Genomic DNA, 18,336 nt, shown 5'->3' on the forward strand with positions numbered 1-18,336 from the left:
CCCGCTGAATTAAAACGGCTCATCATAAGAATTAAGGTATAAGCGGTACCTGTGGCTAAAAGGGGGCACGGTGCCCCGCCCCCCCCCCCCCGTTCCGCCGCCTATGATTCCAGCACCAGGCCCGAGGTCAAACGATTGCGGGCCAGTCATCTCATTCCTAGCTAAAGGCTAAAGTCTCAAGAGAGCCGAAAGCGGGCCAGACCCTCCATGTCTCAAAGTCAATGTTTTGGAGACGTGAAAAACACAGTCGCCGCTGCTCGACGACCATTCAGGCGGAAGGCAGGCCGGTGAACAGTGAAAGCCGCCGAGTAAATTATCAGATTGGAATGCGCTGGCGCCCGGCCGGCCCGTGCTGCCAACGTATTGGGACCACCAGGTCAGGCTACGACCTTGGGTGGGGCCGGCACCATGGGAGCTGCACCGGCCTGCATCGCCCAACACACCGGGAAAGGCATGCACGTGTGCGGCCGCTGTCAGAGCGCCGCTCCCTGTGAGATGAACGTGACCCGCCGCGTGTGGCCGTCTCTCACGAGAGGGAGGCCACAGCCCCGCGCGAGCGAAGGAGACGCATGCCCGTGTGTGGGAGAATCCTGCTCGATTTTCGGGACGGCGCGTACGCTGAAAGGAAGACAGATGGACGGTTTAATCGACTGCCTCTGAGCGGAAAGTGCCCGGTCAGCGGTGCCTCATCTGAGCGTTTCAGAGCGCGCCGGCGGGTCACCGGGCGGCGCACCCCGCGGGACGCTTCACACGCGCCGGCTATGAAGCCATCACACGGACGGCCGACCTGTGTCGACGCCGCCGGTTACACCATCGATTTCCTGACGCGGCGCGCCGGCCTGAGATGGTATCTGAACGGGTGCTGCAACGCCGCCGCACTCGGCGCCCGCGGGCTCGTGCAAAAGCCGCCCGGGTCACGGGGGCGGCACGGAGCCGTCCGCCGGGTCACGGCAGGTCAGCTGGGGTCAGGGGGCAGTCGCGCCCGGCCCGAGGGTGACGATCGGTCTGATAGAGCAGCCTGGCGAAGGCCGTCCGCCGGGAGTATCACAATTCCCAAATGTCCGCCTGTCGCCAGTGTTGTAACTGCGCGTGTAGAATCACCGACTGCGCGCAGCTCCCGTCCGGCGCGGGATGACACTCAAGTGTAGGGTACGGGCAGCGGCGTGGCGCAACCAGATACACACGCGATGGGGATGGGATCGCGTGAGGCGCCGTCATAAAGGCGGACGCCTGATAAATCGACAGCGTTGTTGAATTATACAATCGCCGTTAAACGGTTTTACGCTACGCACGTAAACTACGATCGCAGTAAAGATGAGCATGAACGTGATTGAATTGATTTAGTCTCACGAAAATCGTTCAACCTCATAATAAAGATACGCCCCGGTATTAATAGCCGCTATCAAACGCACATTTCGTGTTGCCTGATATACTTTATTAACATATTCTGCTCAGCATATTCCGTACATATATTTTCGAGATTATCATGGGCGCGACTAGCCGGAACACAAGTTCGCACTAATTGACCACAAGTATACATAAACTACAGCACCGACAGACTATGGCAGCAGAGCCATGAGGGGAATGTTGTAGAACCACATCACACACTCGAAACTCTGCTCTGCTACCAGACGACAGATCCAAGCCAAAGATTCAAAGTTTCGAGAGCAGATCCAGCGTGCGAGCGCTGCAGATCGATAGAGAACAGATCTAAGCATAGAGTCGCGCGCAGACCTCGCTGAGACGGCAGTGTCGGCCGGCCGCCCCGGCTCGGTGGACGCCGGGCGGGGGCGGCCGGCCGGCGGCCCGGCCCTGGCCAGCGGGGGGTGGAGCGGAGCGGGAGCGCCCGTCAGCCGGGCCGGGCCGGCCGACTGTGGCCGGCGCTCGGCCGCAGCGGGCTGCGCGGCTGCCGCCGGCGGCGACGGCGCCTGGTCAGCCGCCCCGACCTCTAGGCGCCCAGTTTCTCGGGGCGGGCGTTTGGGTGCATCTCCGGCTTGATGTTGTACACCAATGACAGCAGCTGCTGCACCACCTGAAACACGGAGACGGTCACAATACAAGCAAACCCTCGAAATAAGAACAATCACTGTTTTTGACTTAACTTCGCCATGCAGAAATATATGTGGATAAAATTGTCTACTACAACATTGTGGGAATTAGTACACGTAAATACATTTCACAAAAAAAAAACGGTCAGCAATCGTGAAATAACAGGGTGCAATAATTGGTAGAAGGACAACGATCTGTTATTGCTAACAGCTTGCACTCCGCTACACAAAACAATAAACATACCCCTTCCTTGTTGTTTCCAACGAGGATGTCCATCTCGTGGAGTTTCCTCCTGGTCTCCAGGTCAATCTGAGCTGCCATCTTATCCTTGTCTCCCAGGGTCTGGTGGAGCGACATAAAGCACAGTAGAAATTACGTCGAAATTCGTCGAATGATGTGAAATTACGTCGGGAAATTTGACGTCGGCGTTATACGGAATCCCAAACATCACTACAAAACTGACACTAATGATGTTCACAGCGAAGGTAACTTCGCCGACAGCACGGTCCGAATGAGGCGACGCCACCTACGCCAGCCTGCACCTTGAAGCGCCCTCTGCCGCGGCTCGTAACACGGACACATTGTCGGCGACTCGGCGTCTATATGATAAATGACATTTCCCATGATGTATTGTTCGGAACTACGCACGATGTGATTTATCAAAAAGCCACTAAATAAGTAAAATAGTTGTCAACAAACATGATCTCATTAACTATTGAAAACTTAGACTGAGTACTACGGATTATTAGTTATCACCCCGAGGAATGGTGTAATAAGAGAAGAACGGCCAGACTACCTACCGTATGCGTAGTTGACAACGCTACTGAAAACGTTCAGGGCACACAATATTATTACTCACCGCCGATTCTACGGCCCTGAAGTTAGCATCCTTTTCCTTGTGGATGCGCTCAATTTCAGCCTGTGCCTCCTCCTTGGCTTGTTTCAGGCGGCGCTGCTTCCCTGTTGGTCAAAGTGAAGAATAGTAATGTTGGGACCATTTTACACCCTGAATTTAGCATGCTGTCCAAAGGCAAAAGACTCACTCTCTGATAACTATTGAAGCCTGTTTGTTGTTGCAGGTCCTGAAATGCTGATTATGACATCTCAAACCATTTTCCAAAGTCCTAAGCTTCACCTAAATATTGTTTTGGTATAGGTACTTCAGTGACATACAAAGCAGAGCCATCAATCTAAATAGTTGTTCACTTACTTTTCCTTGCCTCTGCAACCTTCTCAGATGCTTTCTTCTCTGCCTGGAGAAGGTGCTGAATTCCCTGATTATTCTGAGCCATTTTCACTTTGAATATACCTGAAAATAAATAGAATGATGTGATAATAATATTGTTTGATATTTTTTAATTTCTTTTCACTGTCATATCAAAAAGATAAGAAGGGGTGTGGACTAAAAGCACTTGGCAGAATGGGAAAGGACACTGGGTAGAGCAAACAAATTGGCTAAGCTCCTTCATAGATGAAATGCATCAATATACTTCATGCATTTCCATCCCTTTAATGTATCTGCCTAAAAATGTGTACTTCAATGCTGTTAGTCCAGGAATTCATTAATATGCATCTACTATGAATCTATTTAAAAATCTTCTAACTCTGATTAAGTTACTGCACAGCAAAGCAGAGGTCTGTAGCCATGCCCAGCAAATCAGACCTTGCAATATGCATCACAAGGAATTGAAATCTACATTTTAACTTCTTTGAGTTAAGTATATAGAAAGAAAAAATGTTATATTGGCCTGATTTCTCAACTCACTGGGTAGACCAGCATAAGCATTCTCTCATTAATCACTATCTGGTGCAGTGCCTGGCACTGTATTAAATAAAGGCCCACACAAAGCATAATCAGCACTACACACCAGTAATATACAATACTGAACGAGGCCGGTGTAAATAAATTTTCAAGACCGAGGTCCTTACTGAATTTTTGAACGAGGCCGAAGGCCGAGTTCAAAAATCAGTAAGGACTGAGGTCTTGAAAATTTATCACCGGCCGAGTTTGGTATGTATTTTACTGTATGCCAACAATAAAATTATTGTCTAGACCGAAGCTCTTAGCCATTTTTTGAACGAGGCCATCCCAAAATGTTGACTTGGTAATTCGTTTTTGACCGTGGTCACTTTGCTTACACCAGTTATTACCACACCCCTCAGGCTAATGTATTTGAATAGGCCAGGCATACAGTAAATTAGGCATATCATCTATGTCTAAAAATATTTTTTCTTATAGGCATATCAGCTATGGTCATATATAATACTATTGCCTTATCAATGCCATATGATGTCACTTTCATGATGATTTCCATCACATTCATGATTGGTTAGGATAAGAATAATGTCTTTAAGTTATTTAGCATGAAGAAGCAGATTTAGCCTGTAGGAAATGTGTCGTTAGAAACATAAAGGTCCAGGCCTTCACCCATATTATATCTTATTTGTCATAGACATGATCATACCTTGAAGAGCATTTTTTAAAAGCTACGCTGACACTCAGTCCGAGAGCATATCAGTCCCACGCACAAGGGGGAAAAGCTCAAATTATTGAGCGCTCAAAAAATTGAGCGGGCCCCATTATGAAGGAATAGGCGAAACGATGGTATTTTACAATGCCTCTAGCGTCACACTACGGCCAATATCGTATCCAACTAAGGTATCAATGGCAAGAGAGAGCAACAAGGTTTCTTCTCGAACACTCGCCGTGATAATTTATATCGGTGTTTTTGGAAAGAAAATGCCCTAAAGACGCTCAACTTTTTGAGCGCCACTTGTCGTTCGGGACCGCGATACTCAATAAATTGAGCGCCACGACAGACGACAGTCAGCTGGCGCTCAAAAAATTGAGTGCCGGCCAGCATCTACACTCAATTTATTGAGCCTTCTCCGTGACAGGTGAAGCCGGTACTGGCTGCCATTTTTGATGTTATATTCGTTGAAATACGTTAAACTGAGTTGAAACAGAAATGCAGGAAGTTGAATGCTACGTGGTACCTAAACTTTTCACAAACCCATTGCATCATGTCACATTTTCCGCTAGTAGTTTTATCGGTCGCCTTTCGGATTCGGCACACCTCAAATAATTATACAGGGCTTGAATAATCCGTATGAATACTGTATTGATATTTTCTGACTACTGGGAGAAGGGAATACGTGATTACAGAAAGATATCCAATTCCACCCACGCTTGAATATTGGAGAATTATACAGGAAAAACTGTATTGCCACGGTTACAACTTACAAGGCCAGCAGGGCTGCGGAGTCGGAGTCGGAGTCGGAGTCGGAGTCGGTCGGAGTCGACAGTTGTGACCGGAGTCGGAGTCGGAGTCGGAGTCGATTTTAGAAACCCGAGCCGGAGTCGGAGTCGGAGTCACCGAAAATCTGTCGACTCCGCAGCCCTGCTAGGTCTGCGGAGTCGGAGTCGGGAGTTGGAGTCGGTCGGAGTCGACAATTCTGCCCGGAGTCGGAGTCGGAGTCGGAGCTGGTTTTTGAAAGCCGGAGTCGGAGTCGGAGTCGGAGTCGCCGAAAATCCATCGACTCCGCAGCCCTGCTGCAAACAAACAAAAATACTATACAATGTGGGTTAGATTCACAAACATCATCAAGTGTGGAACACAGAGACGAGCAAAACAACATCACATTATCGCATGCCAGCCCGACCACATTGGAACCGGGTGACCTGCGACCGGAACCTGCGTCTTGCCAGCATACATCACAAAAGCAGGAGGCAGTGTCGTACTGCTTTGATCCAAAATATGCCATATAACAAATGATATAAACGACCTAAGCTCGGACTAAGCTTATCATTATCAAATCCTTAACATGTAAAAGACGAATGGAAACATCGAGTCTCAGACCAGGAGTAGCAACCATCACAGTAGCAACATCACAAAGAACACGCGGCATTATCAGACAGCCGTTTTGTTATCGGGCTACAGGCGGCGACGGCGTGGTTGCAGACCAGCTGCGAGGTAGCGGCGTGCGGGCAAAAGGCGCGGGCACACCTCCATGTGGCCGTGCGGACAGTGCGCGGTCGACGTCGCATAGTGGGCGGCATCGGGCTGTCCCGGGGCCGTCGAAGCCGCACAGGTTGTCGGCGCATGTGGGCGCGCGCGGTCACCACGGCCAGCTGCTCACCACCAGCACAGACTGCGCAGCGTCGCCGCTCCGCCGGCCAGAACACGCAGACAACCCTTCTTGCAGTCGCACAACACGTCGCCAAACTCATTCACCTGCCCCACCATGTTGTTGATGTCACCGAGTCGTTCAAGTTGTGGCTCGTGCCGTCGAGCATGACCTGCCCGATCGGACACGGGTCAGCGGCTTCTGCTCCAGCGAAGTCTTCATCTTGGTGACGTCTTGCTGATCTCCACGAAGGCTGAGCAGATGACCTTACCCACAGGGACGGCCGACGTCCTCGCCAGCGACCGCTTGGTTGTGCAGGCCTGCCAGAAAAAGAAAAGCTGTTTGGTGATCTCAAACGATTTTTTTTCTTTATGCAGTGGAACAAAATGGAAAATATGTCATACAACAGGAACTAAAAAAAGATGCAGCCTAGGTCGTCTAAGAAATGGGTGCAACATTGATAAAATTCTTCCTTGAATGAATTCTACAAATGCTTTTGATAAAATGTGTGGTGATTATAAGGAGACCACTGTACTATAAAATTGCTCAGGATTCCCTATCTGGACCTGTCAAAAAATCCTGACTGCACACCAACAATGAGCATTAAATCCAAAACCTCTACCAGGTACCTAGGGATAATTAAATTCTGATTCAGGCAGGGATGCGGAGCCGTGGAAATTTCAGACGGCTCCGGCTCCGGCTCCGGCTCCGGAGAAAAAAATCGGCTCCGGCTCCGGCTCCGGCTCCGGGTGAAAAGTTATGGCGGCTCCGGCTCCGGCTCCGGCTCCGAGTAAAATGGTCCGGCTCCGGCGGCTCCGGCTCCGACTCAGTACATCCCCTACGCAATCAATTAAATACGGGTGGAAGAAAAATTGGATTGGTTATACGCGTTACTCTTTGTCATGACCGGCTCACCGCGTCCCCGCGCAAACGCACCTCGGAGAGAACTGGCAGAACAAAGGGCTAGGAAGCGATGGCATTGGAAACGCAGTCGCCGCGAATCGGAGTTCAGTGAACCATCGTAAGCTGACATCCGTCTCGGCTGCATTGGGGGGGGGGGGGGGGTGAGGGGTGGGGTGTGTGTGGGATGAGACGGTGCTGGGAGTCGCAGTCCACTGCACTGGTTTGAAAACAATGGCCGTCACCTGACGACTGGTCCTCATGTTCTGGGGATGCAGTAGACGTGGGGGGGGGGGGGGGGGGGGGCAGGAGAGCAAACAGGAAGTTGTTTGCGTACTGTGGGATACTGGGGATATTCGGATTTTTTCATTCACTTGATGGCCCATGACGTAAGTACCATATGTTTTGCCTTGTACTGTCAAACCGAACTAGGTCAATTATTTTTTTTCCTCTTCAAAAAATAAAAAGGAGCCGGAGTCGCCCCCTTTTTTGGCGGCTCCGGCTCCGGCTCCGGGCTATATTGTTTCACGGCTCCGGCTCCGGCTCCGGCTCCGGGCAAAATATGCCGGCTCCGGCGGCTCCGGCTCCGACTCCGGCTCCGGCTCCGCATCCCTGGATTCAGGAAAATATTTCACATCATACAAATAAAAACCTTTACTATATTGAAACTGAAAATGTGATGCCGATCCAGTGACCTAAGGGTCTCAAAGTATAATAATGAATTAATCTATTATAAATTTGGTGGTGACTGCCAACTGGCATCTGGCAGCCTAGACCTTGAGGCTTGAAAGTGGCCTTCCTTTTCCGTTGACTCCGATCCTCCAGATGGAAATGATATAAAGGATCATTTTTATCTTATTTCAAATGAGCCAGTCAGCAAAGTGGCTATCCTGTTTCAGCATTCACACACACAATAGTTGACTGTCAGTCTGCCATGCTGTCAGTGTTGTGAAGTAACGAAGGAGTTGAGTTTTGTTGATTATAAATTGTGATGTTATGTAAAGGACTGGAAAATGAATGTGAAAACTATGGAAACATATTGGCAGAGTATTGTCACTTACTATCAGGACATATGGATAGAGAATACATTCAAATTAATAAGAAATGCCAAATATCAAGGTACTCAATCACTGATAGCAGTGGACTATCATATGTTTTAATGTCAATTATATGAAAGTTAAGACTGAAACTACCTTTTACTGCATCATACCTAATGAAAAATTGTGTGAAGAAAACATTCACAGCCTCTTTGAAGCACTTAGACCACTAAAAAACAAAAATTTTCACGTAAATATGTTGTGTCTCTTTCCCTCAAAACATCATATCGGATGGCGCCACTTTCGTCGACAGTTACTTATCTGCACGCAAATCGAGGAAAACGTGAATTGATTGACGTTTACGTGTTTCCAAATTTAAAATCACAGCATATTCAAACCTTTCAGTGTACCTTTTAACATCTAAATATAACTAAAACGATAAAAACTTACCTTCAACACAAGGACGACGACAACCACGCGACCGGAGACGTCGCGACGAAATAAACAAACGGCGCCGCCAAATGAAAAATATTCTCCGATATGGGTGATGTGAAATTGAGTCGCAATCATTTTGGGTAGTATGAAAAATGCTCTTTCAAACAGAACCCTAGTAAAAAACGTGAATGGACAAAAAATAACTTTTATTTCGACATAAATATTGGCCTGTTTTTAAGGCATCCTGGTATGCTGTAAGATTTCGACCTAGAAATTGGTGTTCCCCCAATCATTGAACCTTGAGCAGTGAAAAATATGAAAGCCTAATCTGTTTTGCATCATTAGTGAATCTCCTAGGGTGTTGCCATTTCTCCCTAGGTGTTGCGAGTTGCTTTTGCAAAACGTGTTCCTGAAACGGCTCAATTTTTTGAGCCCTCAGCATTACGCCTATGGGAGCCTCTGACGTCACACGCTCAATATTTTGAGCGCTCAATAATTTGAGCTTTTCCCCCTTGTGCGTGGGACTGATATCGTCTGTCAAGTACCTACCTAAGAGACAGACGCTGATAACTGAAGTGTTCTGTGTCTTTATATCTATGGTTCTGCTACTGACAAATATCTTAGGATCCAGAGGTCAAGTGGCATTCACAAAATTCGTGCCCACCTAGCTTACACGTACACCTAAGCATCAGAGGACATGTCAATATTGGATAGGTAATATAAGCGATTCTGAACATCGACGTTCGTAAAATCCGTTTATACTTAATTTTAGGTATGTTTCTTAAAGCTTGTCCACTTATAGGATAAGAATAATCGCGATAAACACTCACAGCGGCCACAGATATCCAGAGATCACAAAACAAACGAAGCGAACGAAACAATCGTCGGTGTTTCAGACTAAATATTGGTAGCAAATTTCCTACTATCCTTAGTAGAGAACTCACAAAAGTGCTAGTACTAAATTCACACAGCAATTGTTCATAGGTATCACAATTTATTCTCATCCTAAAATGTTTTGGAAAGGCCTTTTGAGTGTTTAGGAAAAGTTAGGATGGAATTGCTTTTGAGAATCATGAATAAAAACCGTAAAAACCTAAGTTAAATATATAGTTTTAGTATGTTTTCCCTAGTATAAGAACTGTGCGCCAGAATCGTAATTTTAGTCACATGACAGCAGACAAAAGTTTCACGTGAGTGAATATCGTGAATATTTACTCATAAATCCGAGTTAAAAACCTGTCGTAGAAAATAATTATTTTAGTTATCGGTCATGCATTCTATTTTAATAATTTTAATATGTAAAGAAACCTTCAATCAATGAACAATGAACGGAGCAATTTATTCAATAGCCTGTAGGAAATCCGTTACTAAATCGTGAACAGGCGTAAATAGTGTTATCTGGCGGAAGTCGCATCCTGTATCATTGTGTTACATTTTGTTATTTGTATTTGATGATTTGATCATTATATGGCATTGGGTTACGATTTGTGGTAAGAAGTATGGGTTAATGATTTTTTTGTGATTGGTAGAGCTAAAATTTTAGGGCCTCAGAGCTGAACGGATAGGATACCTAATACCTATGCCTTCCATATACCTTCACAGGATCAGTAGCGGCGGAAAACCAAAAGTCGGGGCACTGCCGACTTTTGGTCTCATTCTTTCCATGCAACGCCCTTAGTGCCAATGTTAAAATACCAAAATTAAAGGGGGCACCCGGCACAGTGCCCCGGTGCCCTCCCCGTTCCGCCGCCTATGCACAGGATGCCCAGAGAAAGGAACGCCGCCTCCCTCCCAAATCTTCAATTCCAAAAATTTCGGTTTTCAATTCCAACTTTTTATAATAATTGTTCAGCATTCTTCCATTCTAGATACACGGTAAATTTTCATTGGTTTTGGGCGCTCCAGGGATGGGGATCAGATCATTGCTCCAGATTTGCTCCGCACTCAAACGCCCCATTTCTACGACTTGACCTCCGCCCTCCGCACTCGGCACTAGTCAGGCAGGAATACAAGAAACAAAGACGGTCGCAAGAGTTTTTGCGTGTTCGCAGCAATCAGAAACAAAGCGTCTCAACATGGTCACTCGTTTGATATAGCGTTTTTCGACAATATACCTGGCCAGTAGGTTTGTTGCTCTCACCACCGTATATAACTGTAGTTTATTCAACACCAAAACTGATGGAGCGTTTTCTGACAAAGCATCTCGGAAAATAAACTTATGCCAGATAAACAGTCGATAAAATCAAGAAGACGCATCAAGTGAATGTTTCCGCGCATCGCACGTTGAACATTTTGAGACATTTTTAAAGAGGAACTGGGAAGGTTACAGCCGCCACGGTCACCCACCACCAGCTCAATACGATTGAGCACGTGGTGCTCAGTGAGTCGCCGCGCCCGGATCTGCGCCATGAACACAGCGAACGAAGGGCTACCTTAGGTCGTTGTCGCCGCACCGACTCACGACGAGGCCTTCCCACTGTGGGACAGTGAATGCGTGACGAGACTAGATACTAGTCAACCGTGTGCAAACACTCCGACGCGCGATGGTGACGTGCACAACAGTATGAGCATAGTGCACGCCGAAAGGAAGATATCGGTTCATTTAATAATACTGGCGATCGAACTACTAAGTACAGGGCGTCTCTCCGCACGGTATCGTCGATGGTGGATCGGGGGAAAATGCTAAGTCATGTGAAAAATAACGTCTAACTATTCCTAGTCATTGTAAATGAGCTGTAGAGTTCAACTTTTTCGAACTTAAACGTCCTCGTATACACACGCACAAAACATGGACCTTTTCCTCAAAACTAGAAGACACATTCGAAAAACGAACACTTTCGGAATTATTCTATCAAATGGAGATGAAAATGTATATTTTCACATATGCATACCTATGGTAACAACGGGTTTTACCAAAAGGCTAAAATGATTTTTATTGATGCGGTATTCACATCAACACGTTAAATCCAGCAGTATCATAATATATTTCTTATCCGAAAAGGTCAAGGTCCGGTAGAATAAAAGTATTTCAACTTAACCTAAATCATAAATTTCCATCACTCAAACGGGACTTTGATCATATTCAGGACAACCTTAGCGGGACACTTTGGACGTGTCCTTTCATGGTTACCTTATCAGCGCTCGGGCTCGTGTTTCAGCGACACCACGGTCCGCACGTCCCAAGTAGCAGAACATCTTATATTCTAAAATAGTCTATAGAACACTGCTCGGCAGCGGCGGATGACCCGTCCCTCCCGTCACACGGGCGGGTAAGGGCGGGTAGGCGGGTCGGGTCACAGAATAGGCTCTATCGCCCCAAGCAGCTGGTGTCTGGCCTGCACGGCCGGCTAGCTGCTCTAGGGCACCTCGGAGATGGGCGGAAAGTGCAGCTCGGGCCTGCCCTTGCCGGTGGCGGTGCGCGGCGCCTCCTCGGCCGAGGCGTCGCTGCCGTTGTCCGAGTCGGCCAGCGCCATGTCCTTGGCCTGGCGCGCCTCCATCAGGAAGATGCTCTCCTTGTTGTCCTTCTCGCAGTAGCGGTCCATGCGGTCGTAGATGATGCCGTCGCAGCCCTGCGCCTTGAGGTAGCGGATCGTGTCCGAGTTGGCGTTGTCGTCGCCCCAGCAGAACACCACCAGACCCTTGGCCTGGGCGCTCTTGATGTACTCGGGCTGCTTCAGCAGCACCCCAGAAAAGACGTCCACGCCCTGCCGACCACCAGACCGGTTAGATGTTGAACTGAAGCTGTTCAAACGGTGAATCATCCCTAATCACCATATCTATTCGCGTGTCTTAGCATCCACCAACTCTTCATTACCAGTATCTAGCGGCAGAGCGCACCCAAACCCAGTGACACCCCTCCATCCCCCCGTATCTGAGGTCATGCTACTCCCAGGCAAAGAAACTTCCTTCATCCCAAGAGGATACTCCCTCTCATTCACACAGGTCACGGAGCCCTTCCTCCCCTCACCAGTATCTGAGCGGAGCGCGCCCGGACACAGAGGCCCTCCTCCCCCTCACCAGTATCTGAGCGGAGCGCGCGAACAGCTGCGCCATGTCCAGGCTCTGGCAGCGGGTGTCCTTGTACGGCGGCCACTGGTCAGTCTCGCCCTGGGTCAGGAACAGCACCGGGTAGCGGTTCTGCTTCAGACGCAACATGGTGCAGATATCCGGGTGGAAGCACGAGAAGATGATCTTGCGCGTGCCCGAGTGCTCGAGCACCACCTTCAGGATGTGGTCGATGTAGCTGTTCAGCTCGAATGGGTGGCACAGCTCGAACGAGCCATCCTGGAAATCCATCAAGTGGGTTAGCAAGAGTTTAGATTTAGGGATGTGGGCGAAAATATGCTGTACGATACAGTCGACAGCTGCTCAACTTACAATGCAAAATACTACTGCAGCTGTTACTACGTTAAAAACCGGCCAAAACCTCCATGTTTGCATCACCACCAACAACATCGACAGATATCCAACGTGTGACAACGATCGGCTGACAGCCCATTACCTGCAGCTGCATGGTCCACTTGATCTCGATGTTGAAGCCGAGGTGCGGGTCCAGGCTCTCCATGGCTAGCTGCAGGGTGGGGAACGGCTGGTTGTCCTCCAGCAAGTCGTTCTCCAGGTGCAGAGAGCCCATCTTGCCCTCCTCGATATTGTACACCTGCAAACACAGACATGCATTCACCAAAGATAAGACAGTGTGAGTTCAGCATTAGAAACCGTGAGCTTTTGTCGCAAGCAGCGAGCCAGCTATTCCCCATATCCTAAACTTCTCGCGGCTAGAACATGTTGCATACAATATCACCATGCGTCCCAGAGGGGAGTTTCCCGGCGTTGCACGCTGAGTCAGGCCCACCTTGAGCTGCTGCAGCTGGGCGTACTCCAGATCCTTGAGCGGCACCGTCAGCAAGTGGTGGTCGTCGATGACGTCCTTCTTCCGCAGCGCGATACCCACGTGGAAGTCGTGGTAGATGAGCGGCACCATGTCCTTACTCAGCTGAATGTCAAACTCGACGAAGTCGGCTCCGTGCTCCATCGCCTGCTTCAGTGAGGCAATGGTGTTCTCACGGATATTGGCACATGCTTCAGGCCTGCAGAGGAAGCAGCTCACCTTAACCGGATGCCACAGTCATCCTCTGAGCTAGAGCACAGTCCCAGAGCCCAGCGGCTACATAGCCCAACACAGCACTCTCCATCTTGCCGGGTCGTTACTTACTTGTGTGTGAACGAGTTGCCGGCGCCGCGGTGGCCCACGTCCAGGCCGCGCCACGTCTCGCGCCAGTAGCGGGAGTAAGAGTTCTCCATCATACACTGGGCCTCCTCCATCGGACGCACCAGCAGGTAGTCCACTGCCCGACAGGAGCGGTTAGAGTAGACCGAAAGGTAAGGGCCCAAACGGAACTCTGGACAACTGACAGTCATCAGATTCAAAACGACGTGTTTCAGCTTTTCTTAAATCATATTCTTAAGTCACCGGAGGATGCCCTCCGGTGAAGTCTGAGCAAACTGACCACCCGTGACCAAAGCCTATGCCGGGCGCTGCAGTGGTGCCAGTCTGCTTGTAGCGCAACCCTTGACATAGGCCTACACCAGCAGCCCACTGATGATGTTTTTGCGCAGTGCTGTCACCTGTGAGCTGCCCAATCGGCTGCTGGCTGGTGCCGTTGATGGGCATGCTGACGGTGCCGTTGGTCTGTTTCAGGTTGTTGGGCAGGATGTGGCAGAAGCCGATGTGCTCCGCTGACTCGCCGTCTGTGTTCTCGGCAGAGTACAGGTCCACCATGTAGGCCTGTTGACGGGCGGGGGGGGGGGGGGGGGTCAGCGTGGTTCGGCAGGGACTGGCCTGGCCAAGGCCAACACCCGACACTGTGGGACACAGGGAACATATGGCAGAGGCGCTGAAAATGGGATAAATACCATCCACACATAAAATGACACAGGTTACGACCCCGACACAGCGTCCGGTTCCACCGACACGTCTTCCCTAAGCAGCTACTCCAGGTGGCCAGGAATCTCCTGAAATGTACGGCATCGATACACGAACAGGTGACGCGGAAATAAACAGCAAGTGCGTAGAGAAGCATGCCTTGTAGGAGGAGAGCAAGGCTTCATTTTAGGTCCACATATTTTAATTGCGTTCTTACGACACATGAACAACGGCACACAAAATAAAATCATCCGACAACTTGCACCCCCTAGTTCTTAAGCTGATCACATAGATGTGTGTGAATAACAAAAAAAAAAGCAATCCGCAGTGATACGTGCGCTTACATTTCTCCTTTGTTTCTCTCAAAAGGCAATATTGAAGCTATAAGCCAGTGCCACAAAATAAGGCAGACCGTACACTGACAGTACTCCGCGTTTGCTCTCATAAAGATGATATCCTTTCATCTATGTTTGTGCTGTAAACGCTCAAGCTATCAACAGCCAACTTTTGATACGCACCACTTCTACTGTTGGTCAATGAATACATCAACCCCTCCACAAGACACCTTTCTACTCAGATCTATGTCATAATAACAATCCGATACGGCAAAGCTAACATACGCCGATTGTTCAAATAAGCGAATTCTGTCGAACACAGTTTGCTCCATTTGAGAAAGGACTGCGAATATTAGCGAGTTCAAGACACTACTGCTCGTTGTCTTCCCTAGCTTGTACTTCGCGCAATGTGTGCATATACCAGCCAACATGATCGCAAAACCGAAATCTAAGTCAAACAGAAGCACTGTTATCAGAAGCGAAGCTCAGAGTTCGTGGTCCTTACCTAGTAGTCCGATATATGTCAGACACATCTGGCTTGCGAGTGTGTTCGACCAGGCATGCTGTAGACACCAGGGTGCAATCACGTCCACCAGCCTGCGGCCACACAGGCCTGCCTGCCTCTCCACACAACAGAGCAACTACCCAGGGGCGTCGCCTTACACGGTGGGCCTCTGCACCCTTCTCAGCGCTCAGCCCGGTACCGAATCAGCACCTCAGACGACCGATCAGCGCTTGGGGGGCGACCGCTGCCAAGTCACCAGTCTTGTCGGGACCGGCCGGTCGGCGCCCCTCGCCCCGTGTCATATCAATGGCCTTCCGAGAGGTCAGGTCAGGCTTTGGTGTCAGGTCAGGCTCTGATGTCAGATCGCTCTCTCCAAGTCTTAGTCGCAACCCACTGTTGCTGCTGCACCGCGTAGCTGCTGATGCTGCTGCTGCCAAAGTGCTGTGTTAACAATGCACGCCTCCCGCGCCTGTAACAAGCGCTGCGGGCAGCATCTCTGCGGGAATCGAAACAGGGTGGTTAGCGCCTCGCCAGCGGACAGCTGCAGGACAGACGGGCACGGGGACAGGCACGGCAGGCGCGAGGACAAACCACCCTCCGCGGACAGCCGTCTCGGCCGGACCCCGCGCGGCGCCGGCGCTCAGCGGCACGCACAGCGACCCAAACGGCAGACGGCGACACCACCCAACTCGGACCGACAGTTCGCCTGCGGGCCACACTCAGATCGATACAGCCTTGGCCGAAAGCGCGCCTCGCACCGGACACCGAAATAGCGCTCTGTTCCTGGTGTTCGTAACAATGATACACATGCTGTCATTGATCGTACGGTAACTGAACGCGAGCACCATAGGGCCCGAACCGGCAGGGCAAGCGAAGACAAACAGCATTGTGGTGACCAACACTCACTGCCGCTGCCGTCGGTGCAAGCACCCGTCGCCATTCACGCACACAGCATTCGCGCGCGCGGCCCACCACTCACGATCGTCTCGGGTTTCAGCATCTGGCACTGGAAGGTGAAGAAGTCTCCCTCCTCGTACACTCGGCCAAACTGCTGCTGGCGCTGGAAAAAGTTTTCGCCCTCCTTCATGACCTGCAGGACAAAGCCGGTCAGTGACACCAGTCGTGAAAGCCACTCACAGACACCAGTTACTTAACTAATTCGGTGACGAAGTTTGGGTTAAAACTTAAGAGTGTTCAGACTAAGTTGGTTAACGGTGCCCACTGCCCATCTAGTTCGTTGGGACATTGACGTCAACCCCAAAGAGTTGAAGCTTCATCCATCTTTCAATTTCAATATGCCTTTAGCAATGAGGTTATGGTGTTTTCTGCGACGAAAGGAAGCTGGGAAAACAGCTAGGAGAGATACGCCAAGACATGTCCACATTTGAATCCGCTTTTTCAAGTTACAAGATTTTCTTGGCACCCGGCACAAGCATTGGCCACATTGGCGTTGCCCGTTCAAGACACAAAACTAGCGCCCATGCACAGACGGTTATCAATCTCCAGCCGCACAGGACTCATTGGGCTGGCGAACACTGCCTAGGGTGGATGGAATGCTGCAGTCGCCGGGCAGACCCCTAATTTCGTGACTAGCAGCTCGTTGGCCACCGGCCAGTCATTCCGACCATGACCTTGACTGAGCTTTGCAACAGGGCAGCTTCGTTCGCCTCCTCGGTCACAAGAAAGAGGGCGAAGAATATAGACCATGAGGGGCAGTGTTTTAAGCATTTCATATTCGGGTATATTTTGGGGCTTGAATTTCTGACCGCGGTACAATTTATCTGCACCTCAATGAACATCTTCCACTCATTAGTTACCAAGTACTTTATGTGACTGCCCCGCATTATCCAATGCTGTTAATCCGAATGTCAAAGACACACGTCATGCTTGACTCTAGCATAGAGCATACAACACATGTCAAAGAAAAAAAAACTCGCATATGGCGTCGGTAACGTGGAAGCAATGAGCGCCAAAACGTCTCATCAAAACAAGGTACCCTCTGACTCTTTGATCCAAAGTTAGCCCAGCGGCACCTCAGATGACTTGGCCAAGGTCGTGTGCACGTCAGCGCTCTCGGCCGTTTGGGGGTTCAGGCCGCTGGCAGTTTTTCAACCGGAGTCGGTGGCTCACAAGTGTCGGTGGGAGAGGAGAGGCAGTCGGCCGCCCCTCCGCGGCCAGGTGCCAAGTGGCCGTCCGGGGCGACCCGGGGGCGGGGGCGGGGAGAAGGGGGCAGGTGAGTGACCTCCGCGCCGGGCGGCCGACGGACCCAGCCAGAGACTGAGACTCGGCCAGCGCCGGACAGCCAGCCAGTGGGCTTGGCAGAGCGCCGCGAAGCAAGGGATAGCCGGCGGCAGGGGACGGGCTAAGGTTGGATAAATGTGTGGTTTTAATTATTTTTTTTTTTATGTGCGAAAGACATCTTCAGCTGTTCAGTAAGTATTCAAAAAGTTTAGCGACACAGCGCTATCAAATACTTAGCCCACACCTGATTCACCGATAGCACCGATATTTCAAAGTTAATCGTGCCGCAGGGAGGCGAAGAAACGGTTCTCCCGGATCTGCGGCTTTTCTCTGTTGCCGGCCCGAACCTTAAGTACTCTGGACCTGAGCTGCTCTATCCTATGTCATTCTGATTTCGTGACATTCCCAATCTCATTTCAGAATGGCACGATCATTGGTAATCTTAAATAGGTAAACAAGTGCTAAATGACGGAGTCTTTTTAGAACCCACCGTCACAGAGTAAAGAAACGGGCATATCACCCGACCACAAACTAGTAGAGCAGTGAATCATGCATAGCGTTCACTGAATCAAACTGTAGGAACGCAATAATAGGTTCAGTTGTCCTTCCGCGCTCCTCTATCCCAGTCTGCAAGTCACGGGGGCACCATGTTTCTATATAAACAGTCGATAGAACTTACTAGAATCGACTTTTCCTGGACTAATACCGGTTTAAGTCGGAAATCACCGATCATCTAAAGCTCTACCTCCCGTTAGTTAAGATAGCGCAATAATCTCAAACATG

At 49.7% G+C, this 18,336-nt stretch overlaps 2 protein-coding genes across 9 annotated transcripts in view; both read right to left on the minus strand.

The window, feature by feature from the left end:
• Positions 1-1,413: 1,413 nt before the first annotated feature.
• LOC122371979 (V-type proton ATPase subunit G-like) lies at positions 1,414-9,455 on the minus strand. 8 transcript variants are annotated; one of them, XM_043348802.1, is made up of 6 exons: positions 9,380-9,455; positions 3,260-3,358; positions 2,909-3,009; positions 2,293-2,391; positions 1,813-2,032; positions 1,414-1,762 (listed from the first exon to the last, which is right to left on the minus strand). In XM_043348802.1, the coding sequence occupies exons 2-5, from the start codon at positions 3,339-3,341 to the stop codon at positions 1,949-1,951; spliced, it is 366 nt and encodes a 121-aa protein (XP_043204737.1). In that variant the 5' UTR covers positions 3,342-3,358; positions 9,380-9,455; the 3' UTR covers positions 1,414-1,762; positions 1,813-1,948. The 8 variants fall into 8 exon arrangements, with proteins under 8 accessions (XP_043204737.1, XP_043204747.1, XP_043204788.1 ...); XM_043348812.1 differs by having other exon boundaries at positions 1,808-2,032; XM_043348853.1 differs by having other exon boundaries at positions 9,424-9,438.
• A 1,123-nt stretch (positions 9,456-10,578) lies between these two features.
• The window catches only part of LOC122371972 (glycerophosphocholine phosphodiesterase GPCPD1-like), a 29,125-nt gene continuing 21,367 nt past the window's right edge, over positions 10,579-18,336 (minus strand). The window contains exons 6-12 of the mRNA XM_043348782.1: positions 16,292-16,402; positions 14,175-14,334; positions 13,762-13,894; positions 13,402-13,636; positions 13,051-13,206; positions 12,567-12,833; positions 10,579-12,253 (exon numbers count right to left, since the gene is read on the minus strand). Of these exons, the coding sequence (XP_043204717.1) occupies positions 11,906-12,253; positions 12,567-12,833; positions 13,051-13,206; positions 13,402-13,636; positions 13,762-13,894; positions 14,175-14,334; positions 16,292-16,402 (1,410 nt within the window). The 3' untranslated portion in view covers positions 10,579-11,905. The remainder of the gene's footprint in view (positions 12,254-12,566; positions 12,834-13,050; positions 13,207-13,401; positions 13,637-13,761; positions 13,895-14,174; positions 14,335-16,291; positions 16,403-18,336) is intronic.

This window comes from Amphibalanus amphitrite, unplaced genomic scaffold (assembly GCF_019059575.1).
Source record: "Amphibalanus amphitrite isolate SeventyFive unplaced genomic scaffold, NRLGWU_Aamphi_draft 000036F_arrow, whole genome shotgun sequence".
NCBI classification, from domain to species: domain Eukaryota; kingdom Metazoa; phylum Arthropoda; class Thecostraca; order Balanomorpha; family Balanidae; genus Amphibalanus; species Amphibalanus amphitrite.